The sequence below is a fragment of the Saccostrea echinata genome, unplaced genomic scaffold (assembly GCF_033153115.1).
Source record: "Saccostrea echinata isolate AGI-Se365-2 ecotype Australia unplaced genomic scaffold, CSIRO_AGI_Sech_v1 ptg000030l, whole genome shotgun sequence".
NCBI classification, from domain to species: Eukaryota; Metazoa; Mollusca; class Bivalvia; order Ostreida; family Ostreidae; genus Saccostrea; species Saccostrea echinata.
The window spans coordinates 23,609,167-23,626,899 of record NW_026889779.1 but is presented as its reverse complement, the minus strand read 5'-3'; the positions used below and the strand labels follow the sequence as shown (position 1 = coordinate 23,626,899).

The window sequence follows — 17,733 nt, the reverse complement described above, 5'->3', positions numbered from 1 at the left end:
TCTATCTTTCTGTCTTTCTTTCTTTCTTTCTTTGGTTTCTTTTCAACCTAGAATATCCTTCAAGATTTTTTTTTCTATTCATTGATTTATAACTACTATTTTCTATGAAGTCATGTGCATGTACAAGAGCTGTATTTGTTTGGGTTTCTTGTCATTAGAAATATACGGGGTTTTTTTAAGATGAAAGTGCAGATAATTCTTCGGCGTGCAGTATCGGTGTACAATTAAAATACAATAAGTAACTTCAATATATAAATTTTGAGGAAAAAAATTAATAAAAAAGATACTTTGAGATTGAGAGACTTTGGTGCGGATTAGTAAATATAGTCATTTGTTTGGCAAAGAAATGATTGAATCATCGCCCTTCGACCAAACATCCCAAAGGAGCAAGAAAAAGTTGTCTTCTTTCATTGCCAAAGACAAGTAAATAATCAAGAAAGAAAGTCGTATTTATATAATTAAAATTAAACAGGATAAATTTATATTTTTCATACAAAGTTTCACAAAAGCATTCTATAAATTGATTAAAAAGTGGTATAGATTTTTATAACGATGATTCCAGAAAGGTAGAATGTTTAACATCACTGAAAGTTTACAATTTCGTAATATTTTAGAAATTTTATATTTACATCGTTTACAACCAAACTAGATCCAAAAATATATATATATCAATGCAATCCAGGCACTCATTTTTTTTAAGAATCTGTCCTTATGAGAAAAATAACGTTCTTTATAATAATATCTTTCTTATTAATTAAAAGTTTTAATCGAAAAAAGTTTATTTGATGAATTTGAGAACTCTTTTTGGATCATTTCAGGACGAATTGAATTCGAATGAAAGCTTCAGATTTCTTTAAAGAAGGAACAATTGGTCATATACAACACATCCATTTATAGATGATAGATGCCGATATTAGAAAAGTATATTCACAAATAACAGAAGTAAAAATTTCTTTTATGAAAAACAATCTTACCTAAAGTTTATTTGAACCTGAGGTTTGAAAGCGGAAAAGGCTAACGTGTACAGTTACATTTACAGGTATTATTGCTTTTACGTCTTAATTAAATTCGGTGTACCTTTTTAGACTTAGCTATCGATAGTGCTCCTATATGAAATAACACAGGTAAAGTAAGATTTTACCCACTGCGTTCTGTCCTACTTCTATGTTGGAGAAGCCTGATTTTAGAATTAGCCACACCTGTTGACGTCATGTGATTTCATCAAGTACAATCATGAGAATACTCCGAACTTGACTGACATCATTATTCCTTCAATTGTTTCTCAGAGATAGATATTGGCGAACAGTAAAAGCTTCAACATAGCTGTTAAAACAATCGAAATAGTTAATCATCCTTCAGGACAGCCAGGATTAAAACTTTCGAAAGTGTTCTGAGACTATCAAAAATTTGCAGTCATATTTAAGGCGTGGTTTTAGACCAAAGCCAAGTTGAGATCATGTAAAATGACTTAAAATTATATTCAAGACAGTCATATCTCTTTTTTTAGATCTTAAATGTAAAAAAACCGTTATAATTAAAATATAAAATATTTATTTTATTACAGCTAATATCAATATTTAGCAGTAGATAGCGAAAGTGTTTGACGAATTTATTAAGGAATGAATTTAGTAGCTACGCAATTTATACGGTATTAACTGGGTTGGGGCTGAGTTTGCACCTTATAAACTGCAAAGCTGTTTATAAAAGAATCGTAGACTGCTCCAACTCAGTTTATAACGTATAAATTTGACAGCTATTGACTGTTTCACGATAACTGCGGTACTGCACTTTTGCAGGGCAAAATGATATATTTTGGTATATTATAAATATGAGATACGAGCAATTGTTTGAAATACGTCATTTAATTATCTGTCAACAAAAACTCCGCCAAACGTTATTAGTTTGCCCTGCAAAAGAGTAGTGCCGCAGTTATCTTGAAGAGGCTAATTGAATTCATTCCTTATAATACAATTTCATTCATTTAGTGTGAGAAAATTAGACGATTGTCCTTTAAAATAACTTAAAGCTTTCAAATTGAATAAAATTTAAATGTAACATCAGGCGGAACGATTCGTTTTTGACGCAAGTCATTATGACGTTGGCAACACAGTTTATACGATATAATAAAAGTAATTTGTTTTATCCAATCAAATAACGTGTTATACCCAGAAATAAATTATTTTTTACATAAATGTTGATGGGGTAGATCTCGCTTTATCATTGTATATGAATATAGACGCACAATAAGTATGTAATCAAAGATATACAGGACGTCTGAGACTCTCCAAATAGTGCTTAAAAATAACTTGAGTTTCCTAGTAGTTATTTCATGTAGAATGTTGCAGTCACTATCTTTCTAGAAGAAAAAAGGTGAAGATAAACAACAGTGATCATTCTCATGAAATCTACAACCAATTTAAATCTGTAAACAGGGCATAAAATAAGGACTCCTTGAGATTCCAGAGGTAGGATCAGGTGCCTAAGAGGAGTAAGAATCCTCTGTTGACAAGACGCACCCACCGTGAGCCCTATTATTGATGAGATGGACGGAAAAGTTCGTAGTCATATTTAGTAGTGGTCTGCCTTGGTTTGAAAATTGATCGTACGCAGGACATGCTCTCGGGAATCGAATAAACTGGGAAGACGTAAAACACTAAATACAGGTAATAACGGAACTTTACTACATAAATAAGGAAAGCTGACGATGGAAAAGCTGAAGTCATCTTGTTTCTCATATAATTTAGTTGTTAGTTGGTCCTTATTGTCTGAAGTCAGTAAAACATCCAAATATGAAATATATATGACAGAGTCTGAGGACTCTTTTATTTCAAGCCTATGGGCTATATCAAGACGAAATATAAAATAGAAGTAGCGATAGTTAATTGATAAAAAGTCTTTTATGTATTTGAATGTGGAGTTGAAAGCCACAAGTGTTTTCTTCTTCTCAAGTTTTTGAATAAATTTTGTTTCATAGGGATATAAAAACAGCGAGGTCGGCAGCAATTTACCTATTGGAACTCCAGTTTGTTGGAAAACTTTGTCTCTGAAGCCTAGATAGATGTGGTCAATAAGGAACTCCAGAATACTTTTCATTTAACTTTAGAGTACTTGTGTGTAGAATCGGTAATTTTTGAACAAAGAAAGAAGATGGGCAAACAAGGCGAGCGCAATGCCTATAGTGCGACAAACATGAAGGTGAAAATTAAATCTCAATTATAACAAAATTTTCTTTGATATTTCATCTAACATTAAAGTATACTTAATGTAAAATCTCCACAATTTGCAAAAATCTCACAAAGCTTGAAATTATTTGCTTATGAAAGAGCATACACACACTAAAGAGGGCAAAAAGTATCATTTTTTCATAACACAAATTTTCGAAATGAGTGGGTCTTCGCTCTATAATTTTGAAAGTTTATCCTTAAATTTTGTGTAAAAATAGACATTTTTTGGTTAAACCAAAACATGGAGCAAAGACCCACTATACCTTTAAAATACAATTTTTTGACACAACATTCGCATCTTTCTGAGAATTACTTGAGGTCCTTTCAGTCAAGGGTCATATTACAAACATGATTTAAATACCACCATTCATCAGGAGCTATGTAGCGTAGTGGTTATCGTGTTAGTCTCAAAAGAAAATTATACTCAGGATTTTTATTGATAGGATTTGAACCCCACGAATACCAGATTTCTTTAATAACAGAGTAATTTTTGCCGAGAAAATTTTCCTCAGAAAAATTTTGTTTATCATAATATCATAAATTTCAATGATGAGAACTTAACTCTAAATACTATATTTACAAATTGATTATGATTTTTATGTATCTGAAGCTATAGGCATTTTGTGCGCTTTGTTCATCCATCTCCTTTTGTAGATGACCAATCGGAAGATTTGAAAATTTCCGAGTTCTGTTTATTCTGTTTTATTGAAGTAGCTGTTGTCTACGATATAAAAATGTCTAGTTTTTATTTATTATGAGGGAAGGTTGCTTACGGCGTAAGAAAGATGTACATTTTGATGTTACTGATTTTTGAAAATTTTGGTGATTTTAAATTTCCTAAACGTTCTTTGGAGCTTTCGAGAATCCAGATCTGCTTTTTACCATCTCCAGTATATGCTGTAATACAGTACATCTGAAGTTTGTCCTTTACAGTAGTTCTTTGTGGGGAGTAATGATAGAGGCTTGGTAGAGCATTTGCTGGACTCTGCAATGTACGTATCTTTTGTTTGTTAGGATTTTATGAAGTTTAGGAATTCAGTATGGTATGGTAGATTGAACAAACCTTGTATGACTGGAATATTAAAAGGTATAAAGACTTAAATGTGATTTTGAAGAATTGCATCCTTAGAAAATGAATTGTAAGTGTAAGTTGGATTTCCAGAGGTAAAATTAAAATCAACTTCTTCTGAATACATTTATAATAAACCTTACAAACAAAGACAATATTGTTACAAACATATCACCCAAATATCCATCAGATAACTATACAGTGATTTGTTCCTGTTAGAAAGTGAGCATCATGTCTAAGATTGTATCAATTCCGAACAGCTGTTAATGACGAGCAAGATTTCATCTTCTTTTTACAAGTCATAAAATAAACTGTTTAATTTGATTGTAGAAATTCTTTTAGAGGAAAGCAAACAAATCGATCACTTACGAAGTAATTTCTGGTTTAGTAGATACGTTTAGAGCTTTCGGAAACTGTCTTTTCCCTGGTATTGTTTATCTTCAAAATGTTAAACACATGTACCTCTTTATTTTATTGTTTTTGACAATAATCTCAATCCTATTATTTTACATTATCAAACGTTATTAAACTTTTTAAAAGAAATTTCATGTTGAAAGAATTCATGCTTAACTCGTGTGTTGGATTAAATAATTATTAAAAAATGGTAATTAAAGAATAATTAATACAAAAAACCAACGTTGCAATATCATAACGTGTTACCCCTGGATGATTTTGGAGAAATCTTTCCCTAAAAAGAATAAACCATTTAGTGGTATTGACACTTTACTGTCCATAATGTTATACAGCCAACATCAAAATTTAATTGTTCTTGCATTTACAAAGACAGCATTTGATTTCAACAACAGTCAAATTAAAATTATAGACTGATTTCCTTTTTACTTTGAAATCAACGGTTTGTATAAAAAGGCGTGGCATGAAGAGCTTATAAAGGCACCAGCGCCATCAAATCAATTTGCGACAGCTAAAAAAGTAACAGTTAATTCGATTTAGGCCTATTAACGGAAATGTATAGAAATATAAGAAATCTATTGCACTTTGTTGTGTTAGCACACTTCACTGTTAACTTCTCTTAAACGCTATCAGTCTGCGGCTGCGCACTATCACTTTTTGCGGTAGCAAGCTATAACGTTGACAAGGCACTGGATGTGACTCCTCTTCCGGTCTTGAACCTGAGTCCTCTCGTTCTCCAGTCCCGCTATCTGCTTCATTATCTGTGCTTCCTGTCTCTCATAAAACTCAAGCTCTCGATTATAGGCTTCTCGTAATGCCATCTTGAACAGATTTAATTCTGAAGAGCTGTCATCACCTGTCTGAAAATATATACAGAACTTGATATCATGTAAACGATTTAATTTTTTTTCTTCTTAAACATCAATCTATCAAAAAAGCATTTGGTTGAGTTAGATATATAACAATGGCTGCTCCTGAAAAAGTGCGTTTAAGCTCTGGACATCTGATATAATCATTATCTTTGTATCAAAAGTTACTAATTTTCCTTAATCAATACATTAAATCTGGCAATATTATCAGGACATACATTGTTCAGTGTAATAATCATTGCTCTAGCTAACACTTCTCCTCATTAATTCATTGTAAAGACTCTGTCGGCTTATAGAATGTAAGACGTAATACACATGTACTTCAATCTTGTAAAATTGTCAGTAAAATTAAATAAAAGAATAATAATTGCGCTCTTTTGTAATATCTTTAAAAATACATATGTACCGAGCAGCTGACCAATTTTCGAGAAAAAAATCAATATTATATGAAGCACTGACTGAGATCTGGATAAGGTGCGCTGAAACAAATAGCTCTAGGGTCCCACGAGACGGTGTATTTCTTTACATCTAGGCAAAGGCATTTCATTTTATTGGACGCTCATTCTCATAAATCTTTGATATTTATCAGAATGACAGATAAATTTGATAAGCGTACGTTCATATTTAGAAAGTAAATCTCTGATTCAAGAGGCAACTTATGTTTTTGCGATACCTTGAATCTCATATGTTTTACTTGAACACTGAACTAAAGGTGTGAATATTAGGTTCATGTATTTGCAAATATATTCTTTTTGGATTCAGACATTTTACTTTTGTCTTATCATAGATCCCGAACAGTCAGTAATCAAGCTCAAAAGTCCATTGTAACGAAGCAAATTAGAAGCAGAGCAAGCAAAAACATTCGAGGTCGAATCAAGTGTCATGGAGGAGTACACATCCCATATCCACCGGCCATACCCACCGTTTGCTCCTTGTCATGATCGGGCAAACAGATAAATCCGTAAACAATTCAGTGTGAAAATAATGACCTTACAATTTGTATGAAAAACATCTGTAAACATTTTTTGTGAACAATTACAGTGTATCGACCATTGAACGACTTTAAACGGGACTGTTGATACCCTCGTATCATCAACTTATTTGTTAACAGATTGCTTCGTTTTAGAAATTGCCCTCAAGCAGAGCATGCTCTAGCGTTTCGAATCAACTGGGAATATATAAACCCCAAATGCAGGTGATTATGGTATATTGCTACATAAATAAGGGAAGTTGATGACAAAAATAATTAAGTCATCTTGATATTCATAAAGTTTTGTTCTTAGGTTGCCATTAACGTCTTTTTCTAGTATAATATGCAAATATGAAACAGACATATCAGACTTTGTGGTGTCTTTTATTTCGTTATTTAGTTCAAAGGGATACAGTCCGTCGGATGGGACGTTAAATGGTGCCCCGTGTCAAGGATTGCAACCCCCTTGGCACGCAAAAGATCGTTTTTCTGGTTTTCGGAAAAGAGTAGGCTCACTGGGGGCCGCCAGAGAAACCAAAAATCTTTCAAAACCGATCATACAGAATTAATTTTCCGCCGAAATATGGCTGAAATATTGCCGACTCGGCGTTAAACCCTAATCAATCAATCAATCAAAGGGATACATCCAATCAAATTGAAAGTTGTTAATTGATAAAATGCCGTCGATATATCTAAATGCCAAATTGAAGGCCAAAGCAGAAGACTTCTTCTTTTCATGAGGAACTATTTGAAAATATTCTGCCTCATATGTATATAAAAATAGGTTAGCGAGTTACTGGGCCTAATTAATACTTAGGGTAAATTCCAACATATTTGTTGGAAAACTTGATCTCCAAAAGCTACATAGATATTGTTTATCAGAATCTCGAGAATCTTTTTAATATGAACTTGTGTGAACAGTCAGAATGTTTTCTAACAAAATAATTTTGCAAATGACCACTTACAAGATAGGTAAATTAACCAGTTCTATTTTTACTAAAAAAGCATCTGTCTACGATGTCTAAAAACTTGGGACTTTGATTTATCGGGGGGAATGGTTGTGTATATTTTTTACCCTTTAATCATTTAAGAAAAGGATAGATGGTTTTCGTATTGCCCTCAACTGTTTAATACGAGATTTCAAGATCCATCAGATACTTTTAATTTATTTTAAGTGTCAAGGTCCTTTTCATGTTTGGCCCATCGACTGGTGATAAGTAGTTCTATGGAATGTATTGCTGAAACCTTATTTGCTTTTTGCAGTATATTTAATATTAGATTGCTTATCGAAGTCCGACTTTCAGAACTCATATTCACCTTTTACAGGTTTTCAACATCGTTTCTAGTTCTGTGTATGTGGTTAAATGTTATCTCTATAGAGTCGAAGATAACTGTATGTAGGTATATGTATGTCAGTATGTCTATAATTAATTTCAATTGATATAAAAACAACCTTTCATCAAATAAATATTTGAAATTAAGTTGTAAAATCTGTTGCACTATATCTTAGATTTTTTTTTTATTTCGGGGAGATTATATCAATTAATGGCCATGGTTTGTACTCTACTGGTCTTTAATGAAATAAATGGCAATAAGAAAGCATTGATGATAATAAAGAGATGGAATTGATTCTCAGTTTTTTTTTTATATTTTTCTTTGTACCAAGCTGAAGAAAATCGTGTTCTCTAAATTCCTACAAAAATATAGGGTCATAAAACGTTGATCATCAGAATAAAAACCCAATATATTTATGTGGCATTTCTATATTGAAACGTAAAACAAAATATCTCTGAGGCACCTCTTGGAAATGAAATGATGCATTTCCATGGAATCCCTCCTACAGATTTGCTTTCTTTTCTTGGATAAAATGTCTAGTCTGAAGATATAAATGTCGGGATGAACAAAAGAGAGAAATTAAAATCAAGTAAAGACCGATAATAAAAACTCAAGTCGGCCATTCTTAGAAGTGCCATTTAAAGGAAACCATATAGAATAGCCTTCTTTTGTTGGAAGAGACAGTAATTTTACGGCATTAAATTACCTTCATAAAGTCATAGGCATAGCCTTTATTTATTCCTTCTTCATCATTCTCTTTATTATTATTAATTTTTGTTACAGTGTTCTAGTATTTAAAATTGATCTATTAAATACAAATATCATAGATCTGATTTTTGGAACTTTTTTTAAATGATATTGAGTAGATATAATTTCTTTATCGTAGAAGACATACATCTTACATGTACATTTAAATAATAACACAGCATCTATGATACGATTAGCCAGGTACCCATTAAAGATTAGATATTTATAAAAGAGTATTTTAAAAAATCAACATCTTAATACTAGTATTACCTAGATAATATGCAACCAAGAGCATTTCAAAGGGGGAGGGGGGGGGGGTGGGGGTGGAAATGCTCTTATATTGAACTTTTTTTTTTTTAGTAAGATTAGGCTTTTTTTCTCGTTTATTTCTACCGTGCACCGTAGCTCAGTCGGTAGAGCGCTCGCTCCGTGACTGGGAGGTTGTGAGTTCGAATCTCGGCCGCGACTGACCTAAGTCGATAAAAACTGTTCCTTCGCCATGCGCTGAGCACTTTGAAGTGAAAGTTACGGGTCTTTGGGATGAGACCTTAAAAACGGAGGCCCCGTGTCACGGCAGCCGTTGGCACGATAAAGATCCCTCACTGCTCAATGGTACTAAATGCCGAGTAAAGGTCAAAATTTGAAGCCCTTCATCGGTATATGGTGACGTCTCTATATGAGTGAAAAATTCTCGAATGGGACGTAAAACAACATTCAATCAATCAATCAATCGTTTATTTCGAGAAAATTATTCATGGCACAAACGTTCTTGTCCCTTTTCAGCCAGAGTTTACCGATTCTGATACCAATATCATATTTCAATGAAATATGGAAGTGTCAACAAAAAGTGTAATTTTGCGACACTGAAAACTTCAGCTTCAAGAATATATTGCACCAAAACAATGCTCTGCTTAAACAAAGAGTTTGTAGTATGAACAAAATTTATTTTACAGATTTCTTTTGATTAAGGCTGTTGTTTGGCAACTTTTAAATATCAGAAGGATGTTATGTGTGTTCATTCAAATCATTTCGATAATAAATCTTCAGGAAATCGTTGCTTGGTAACATACTTGACATTTTATATTCAAAATGTAATGCGAAATCAATGAGAGGTTTTTTGAAAAAGTCCTTTTCAAGTTAACATGTTTCAACAAATTTTTAAAATAAAATACCAATTTTAAAAAAGTTGTAAACTTACACCTTATCAAAACAAATAGGTAACCCCATTACTTTAAAGACAACCTTACAAATTAAAATTAAAATATCCGAAAATATTTCTCGATATTGTATAGGGTAAAAAGTTGAAAAGTCGAAGCAAATTTGCAATTCTTCTCCTCAGTGATACCGCAGAGCAGTAGCCATAAGGCTTCAAAAAATTATATCTTAATATATTTTTTGCTCCTATATGGATTCATATTTGCTTGATATATGTTTTCGGAGATTTCGAATTTGCTTTCAATCTTTTCCCATTAAAGTTGGAAGAGCACCAGGTAGAATTTGGCCTTGGATTTCATCTTGGCTTTGTTAAACAGTTGAGAGCTGTTTGTTTAATTATGATTATATCTTCAGTTTTTTCTAATATTATAGATGTATGTAATACTGCGAATCTTTTCTTTTCATGTGTAATTATTCAAGAGCATCATACGAAGTTAATAAGGGGTTACATACATATACATTAATTATAAACTTAAGTTTCATAAGAAAAATAGTCAAAGATTAGATTATAGAAGTCAGGAAGTGATCGTGAATCCATGATGTTTCGTTGATTTGAATATTCTCATGGTACACTTTATACAAAGATGTTCATTTTCTACAGTCCTCCTTTGAATGTGTCTCAAATCCAGAAAAATCTGATAATCACAATATCATCCGGAATCTATCTTTCACTGACCTCATAACATGACTTCTCATTACACTTAAATTTAGAAAAATGATATCCTATTCATGTGATATTGATTAGCCGGACTCCTTTAGAGACGGTGAGTGTTGACGTGAAGGATTTAGTTACGGTAAAATAATACACTGTGAAGCCAGCGAGGGGCTTCCAAGTCCAACATTGACGATAGGAAATTACGGACGTGTTCGACTTAAATTTCTTATTAAAGAGGACATTCGTGGGAAACGTGAATTGGTTATGACATTCTATATCCAACTGGCATAATCAGGGAAAATGAACTGTGATAATGACGTAACTGAGCATCAATTCAGATCAGTTTTTCCTTTACTACTACTAATGCAACTACTGTTGAGAAAATATTCAAGACGGAAGTTGAAATCAAGAAACTATTACACAAGTCTTTTTTCTGATAATGCTTGAATATGTCTATGAAGCACGGAGAATAAATGATGTTTTTTTTTCTTCCGTGAACCTATAGTGAAAAAATCATGAAAGAAAAAAATAAATAATTCTGGTTAAAATAATTATTTCATATTTAATTGAACTTCTATTCTTTAGTCCTGGTACAGTGTTTTCAGACATTGTTTATAATCGATAAAAATCTGCGATATGTGTAGAAATTCATTCAAAGAAAATATATCAGATACATAATAAAGGAATACATTTTTTTTGTTATAAACATGATTTAAGCAGCTAAGTCAAAGTATATTAGAATTGTAAGTCCAAATTTAAGCTACATTTCAAGTATTTATGGGTCAGATAGTTTAAGTACACTTGTATATCTTCAGATGGATAGTGTTGTTTTTACCAGATGATTTCTGTGGGTAGGGAACAGGTGTTGTCACAGCAAACTATGAATTAGAATTGCTATAAATGCAACAATTAAATACTTTTTTATGTGAACGTCTTGTTAGATGTACCAATTAGATCATAGAAAAATTGATAATTGTCTATCTCTGATATTTCCAACTTTCATGTCATTACATACCCCAATCAAGAAAAAGTGGATAGCTTCCTTCATTTTGTTATTGGATTCCAATCCATTTGTTATGTAAACTAATTAGATTTATAATTCTCTTGGGCCACTCCAATTAATTGAATTTCAATATAGAAATAAAAGTAGAAATTGGGCAGAATGTGAAATAAAGATGGCTTGATAAGAAAACTTCGTGTAAATATGTGTTTTAGCAATGCTAAAGTATTTACAAACTGTTAACAAATGTCTCTTACATTTTTTAGTGTATCCTTTATCCTTAAGTTCATGCAAAGCAATGCTATAGCCTTTACAAACTGTTTTACATTTTTTTTTTTTACATATTTTAGGATACTCTCTATATTTACTTTTTTTGCAAAATATTACACAAATCCTTAAAAAATAATTAACATGAAAAATTCTCATTATTGAAGTGTTCCATCATAAACAATAATTACGCTCAAAATTCAGATATTTTTGGTTACTTTTCAAATTTTAACATGCAGTGACAAACCATTCAGTGTACAGTATTTTAATTACATGTATATATACATATATGTATCGTTCGAGGTTAACAACTGAATGAAAAAAATATATATCGTGCTTCAATGAGTCATAAATATTACTTAATAAATAAAAATAAGTCTCAGCTTGTCAAAAAAGTTCATCTTATCTGTAGACTTTCATTATAAGACCGTCATCAATACGAAAGCACTATGCTTTGATTTATTTACATTTCACATATCATTGATTATACCCTTACTTAAATTTTTACTAGAAGATATTTGTGTAGAATCATAATTTCAATAATCATGAAGAATATATCCTAATCATAAAAAAATTACAGTCTTTAGCAAGTAATCCACGAGATACAGTGCTTGAAAATACGATTTGATTATGGCACAAATGTTTGATCTTATTCCTGTATTTGTCTGTTTAGCTTTATACCATTTGTCAATGCTTGGTTATTAAGTAAACAAAATGATTTTGTTATTTGAGAAGTATTCGTGCTGCAAAATAACTTTTTTCATGGCCATTGCAAAGTTAATCAAATATACCCGATATAATTTAGCAAGAGAATGGTCGCTAAGAAATCCTATGCGTACCACGAAATTCAGTGTTTGTTCATTTATAAGAGCGTCGGAATTTATCAATGCTATTTACATCAAACCCAACTTTAACAATAGAATAGTATTACAGATCAAACAACGGCGCTAAATCACGTTCTTCAGTTGAAAAGGTCGGAAGGAGTCTAAAATGTAATTAAGGAAATACTCCAAGGAAAACGAACAGCATATGTTTTCCCGGTTTCTCTCTGTCTTGTTTGTGTTGTTAATCTGCTTCTGAAAGATATTGAATGGATATATTTTTGACCATAGAAGAGCGGCAAAATTGTGCGGGCGTCTATAGACTTTGTTTTAAGATCTCTTATAAATTGATTTATTAAAATAAATCTTGTTGTAGTGGTCGATCAAATGCTTTATTCAAATACTATTTATTAATACGTCTATTCTTATGAAAATTTAAAATCAATAAAATCGATGATTCTCTTGTGATCTTTCATTAACTTTCACTGGTTTTAGTCCGATACAATAGACACGCACCTGCATGAATGCACATATGTAAATTATTTGAGAATTATTTGTTCGGAAGCTAGTAGTGATCCCAGTTCGATTGTATTAATTTAGATTTTGTGTCTTTGATCATTAACTTTTAAAAAGTGAAAGCTATAAAAAAGAGGAAAAATAACAAACCCCATTTCAAATTCTTATCGGAATCAAAGTATCTTTATATCTTATATTTTTTACAGAGAATAGAACAATCCTGAATTCAGCAACACTTGGGAAGCTCGTTCATTTCATTTTTTTTTATTGCATTTTCATGATGTTACTGTAGGCACTTAACTCTTTTCTGGGAAATTTTAGAACACGATGAAAATCCAATAATAAAATTACAGCTATGTATGACAAATGAGTTAAATATTCTTACCCATTTTATGACTAAAACCTTTCGCAATTTTTTTTTTTTTTTTTTTTTTTTTTTTTTTTTTTTTTGACTTTTATGAAAACAAGATGTAAATAAATTCTTTTGCTAAGGGCCATTCCTCTCCTTCTAACAGTATATAATTGCGTCAGTATTTGTTATTTGATAAATTCAAAGTCATGTATAGGGATTTTGTGGCATAATTTATTCTTTAATTCCCATGAGTACTTATGGAGCCCCGTTATAAGCAGACCTATTCTTGTATTCATATGAAGGAGAATTTATTCAAAAAATTATAAATGAGAAAAAGTAGACACTTGCTGTGGCCTTCAACTCGACATTTAGATGTATACAGACGACGTATTATCAATTAAAAATAGTAACTTCCATTCCTACTTCTACTCAATATATCCCAATGAACTTGAAATAATAGACACCACAGAGTCTGACACGTCTATTTCATATTTACATATTTTTGCAAGAAAAAGACGTTAATGGTAACCTAACAACCAAGCTTTATGATAAACGTGATTTCAGCTTTTATAGCTCAATCGGTAGAGCGCTCGCTCCGTGATCGGAAGATTGTGTGTTCGAATCACGGCCGCGATTGACGTAAGTCAATAAAAAATAGGTAGCAACTGTTCCTTCGCCAAGCGCTCCGCACTTTGGAGTGAAAGTTGCAGGTCTTTCGGATGAGACTTTAAAAACCTAGGCCCCGTGTCACGGAAGGCGTTGGCACGATAAAAATCCCTCACTGCTCAATGGCCCTACATGCCGAGTAAAGGTCTAAGTCGAAACCCTTCACCGGTATAGGGTGACGTCTCTATATGAGTCAAAAATTCTCGAACGGGACGTAAAACAACACACAATCAATCAATCAATATATCGTCAACTTCCCTTACGCATGTAGCAATATGCTCTTATCACCTGTAAGAGCATGCTCTGCGTACGAACAATTTCTAAAATGAGGCAAGCTAATGAACACAAGTTGATGAAACAAGGATATCAACAGTCTCGTCTAAAGTCATCATTTTGCAAGTTTTATTGTCAAAACAATGACCAAATACAATCTGTCATTAAGTCGAATGCTGACGGACGTTTTTCATACTCACTGTAAGGCCATTATTTTTACACTGAATTGTTTCCGTTTGCCCGGTCATGACAAGGAGCACACGGCGGGTGTGACCGGTCAACAGGAGATGCTTACTTCTCTATTGCACCTGATCATACCTCTGATTTTTTTTTTTTATGTCCTTGTTTGCTTTGCTCCCAATTTGTATTTTACCAACAGACTTTTGAGCATAATTGCTATTATTTTAATCAGAGATTCTCTCTGAGTTGACTGATTATAGATATTGGGAGATATCATTCTTTTTCAAATCAAACTTTACTGACGATTAAATATTGACATAGAAGACGATAAATAGGGTATATCAGATATGTTACATGCCAAATTTTCTATACTCAAATAAAATGTTCTCTTTACATCTTTATAATTTAAAATAAAACTATAATACCTGTACAAAGATTTTATAACTTTTTATAACCCTAAATGTTCTTTTCAAAAAATTCAAAATCTTTTGGAGGAATGGACACAGTTCGGCCCCTCCATGGTCCCAGTGCAAGGAATCAAAAATCTGTACAAGAAACACAGATCGGAAATCTCTACAAAGTACCAAAGTTAAACATTTCTATATTTAACACAAGTAAAAAAATCTCTCCAATGCAAAAAAAATTACCGCAACTCCTCCTATACCACTGGACAAAATATAATGAGACTTTCAAAAAAATTTATTACATAGTGCCATAGTGCACCTTCTTTTTTATTCATCAATCTACTGAAAATATAGGGTTATCCATAGCAAAACATGGACACTGCCATTCTTTCTTAAATATTGATGGGTACCCATCTTTTATCCGCAACTTCTCTTGTACTAATGAATAAAATCTAATGAGAATTTCACAGAATCTTTCTCACAAATTGCCATATTGTGCATCTCCTGTTTTATAATCTGATCTGACAAAATATTTGTGATTTTCGCAAAACATGCACTTTGCCATCATTTATCAACGTATTGATTCATTGAATCTACCATACAAAACACGTTACCCACAAAATTACGTCCCCATAACCCCAAGAAAGATTAAAGGTTTGACCCCACGAATTAAAGTGATTCCAAAACATATTGTTGTATTTATTCCAAAAATTCTGAACAAAGAGCAAAATTGTACGACTTCGTGACAGTACATTTTTTGCCCATGGAATGGTGATATAATGTCTCCAAACATCTCCAAACAAAAAGTAACCCAACATCTACAAACATTATTTCTAACAAAATAACACAATATCTACAAACATCATTTCTAAGAAAAAATAACCCAACATCTACAAACATTATTTCTAACAAAATAGCACAATATCTACAAACATCATTTCTAACAAAATAACACAATATCTACAAACATCATTTCTAAGAAAAAAATAACCCAACATCTACAAACATTATTTCTAACAAAATAACACAATATCTACAAACATCATTTCTAACAAAATAACATAATATCTACAAAAAGCATTTCTTAAAAAATAACCTAATATCTATTAACATTATCTCTAACATAGCAACAAAACATCTCCAAACATCATCTTTGACAAAGTAACAGATCTTTCAACACTATAGTATTTGACATAGTATACCAATATATACATTATTGTATAACACAGTGCATGTATTGGAACTCTTACTGGCACCATATCTGCAAATTGTAGAATATTCGCCGCAGAAAGTCAGCGAGACGTGTAATCATGAATTACCCTCTAAGTAACAAAATATCTACTTAATATTATACATACTGGAAAAAAAAACACTGAAAAGACCTTCACACATATCACTCTGTATTTTACAACAAAATATATGAATAAATTCCACATCTTATTAGATTCGCAGGACATTTGAATCAAGTATACCTATACATATAGTTCATTGTTTGTATGTGCAATGGGAGAAATCAAGATGAAAATCAAAATTGAAATTATGATAATACTCTCCGACCTAAAACTAAATTATTTTAGGTTATTGATAATAAACTGAAACCCCAATTTAAAAACTCTTTGTAAATATCTTAAGTGCAGTTTGATCCCATGTTGAATATTAGTTCATTTAAAAACTTAATTTAAAAACTCTTTGTAAATGTCTTAAGTGCAGTTTGATCCCATGTTGAATATTAGTTCATTCTCTGCAGTTGTTACAGATTATGTACGATAGATCAAAGAAAATTATTCCATTTAATATTGGATAATAGAGGCGATTTTAAATGGTATAACATTATTTTATTTGATCTCCTGCATGTTTTCAGTGAATGAAAATAGCGTAAAAAGATTTCATCGCGTTTTCTGTCATTGGCAAATATTGATAATAAAGTACGATTTTCATCCCAGAGGATCGTGTGTAATTGTATTTCATTAATGAGCCGTACAAATCTAAATCAAGGGTTATGCAGTTAATCAAGACCTTGAAACTCTACAATCTGGTCTCTGTCACTTATTGGCTCAAAAGAGTGATTAATTACGACAGCGAGAGAGGAAAATGATGTCCAATCCACATTTGTTAAAAATATTTGATTAAAAATCACCAGTCCATGTACACCTTTGATAGGATTGACAGATGTTAGAAATAAAATGTAACTATCCCCAGTTATCTACCAACCCAGTACAAATCAGCGCATTGAAGTAAAATATGGTAAGGCAATCATATTCATATTTAAATATCATTTATAATTATAAATGATGAAGATATGTAACTCACCTGTTGGACTTCGGAGTTAAAATTCTGAGGTTGTGCATGGATTTCTGCTGCTATTAAAACAATAAATAAAGCCGAAAATAATTTAAACACAACAGCGGAGGGACTGAGTTCCATAGTAATCAGAGTCCTATTCCTGGAGATAAATTTGGTAGTTTTAGGCTGTGAAGTCCCTGATTTCAGCTCTCCGAATGTGATGTCTTTTAATCTTGTACCGTGGTGTAAATTTATAATGACGCACCCCCAAACGAACGCCCCCTGATGACGAGATCAATGCTATAGTAATGTGCATTCTGTAAGATACTAGCCAATAAAACGATGGGAAAACTAATCTTCATCCATATTGAACAAGTGTACAATAGTTTCTGTTACAACTCTTATTCGCTCCTCCATTTAGACTTGATATCATAAAAACTTCCCATGATATACTCAGATCATAATTTTGTGAATTC

At 32.0% G+C, this 17,733-nt stretch overlaps 1 protein-coding gene across 1 annotated transcript; it reads right to left on the bottom strand.

The window, feature by feature from the left end:
• Positions 1–4,794: 4,794 nt before the first annotated feature.
• Positions 4,795–17,462, bottom strand: LOC133196581 (uncharacterized). Its single transcript, XM_061332447.1, has 2 exons — positions 17,285–17,462; positions 4,795–5,564 (listed from the first exon to the last, which is right to left on the bottom strand). The coding sequence occupies exons 1-2, from the start codon at positions 17,396–17,398 to the stop codon at positions 5,355–5,357; spliced, it is 324 nt and encodes a 107-aa protein (XP_061188431.1). The 5' UTR covers positions 17,399–17,462; the 3' UTR covers positions 4,795–5,354.
• Between the last annotated feature and the right edge of the window lie 271 nt (positions 17,463–17,733).

Bases quoted from the DNA above. Each gene is read 5' to 3' on its own strand.
- LOC133196581 (XM_061332447.1), bottom strand. From the start codon at position 17,398: ATGGAACTCAGTCCCTCCGCTGTTGTGTTTAAATTATTTTCGGCTTTA. The intron at 5,565-17,284 runs GTGAGTTACATA...ATATATTTTCAG, and splicing joins TTAACTCCGAAGTCCAACAG to ACAGGTGATGACAGCTCTTC.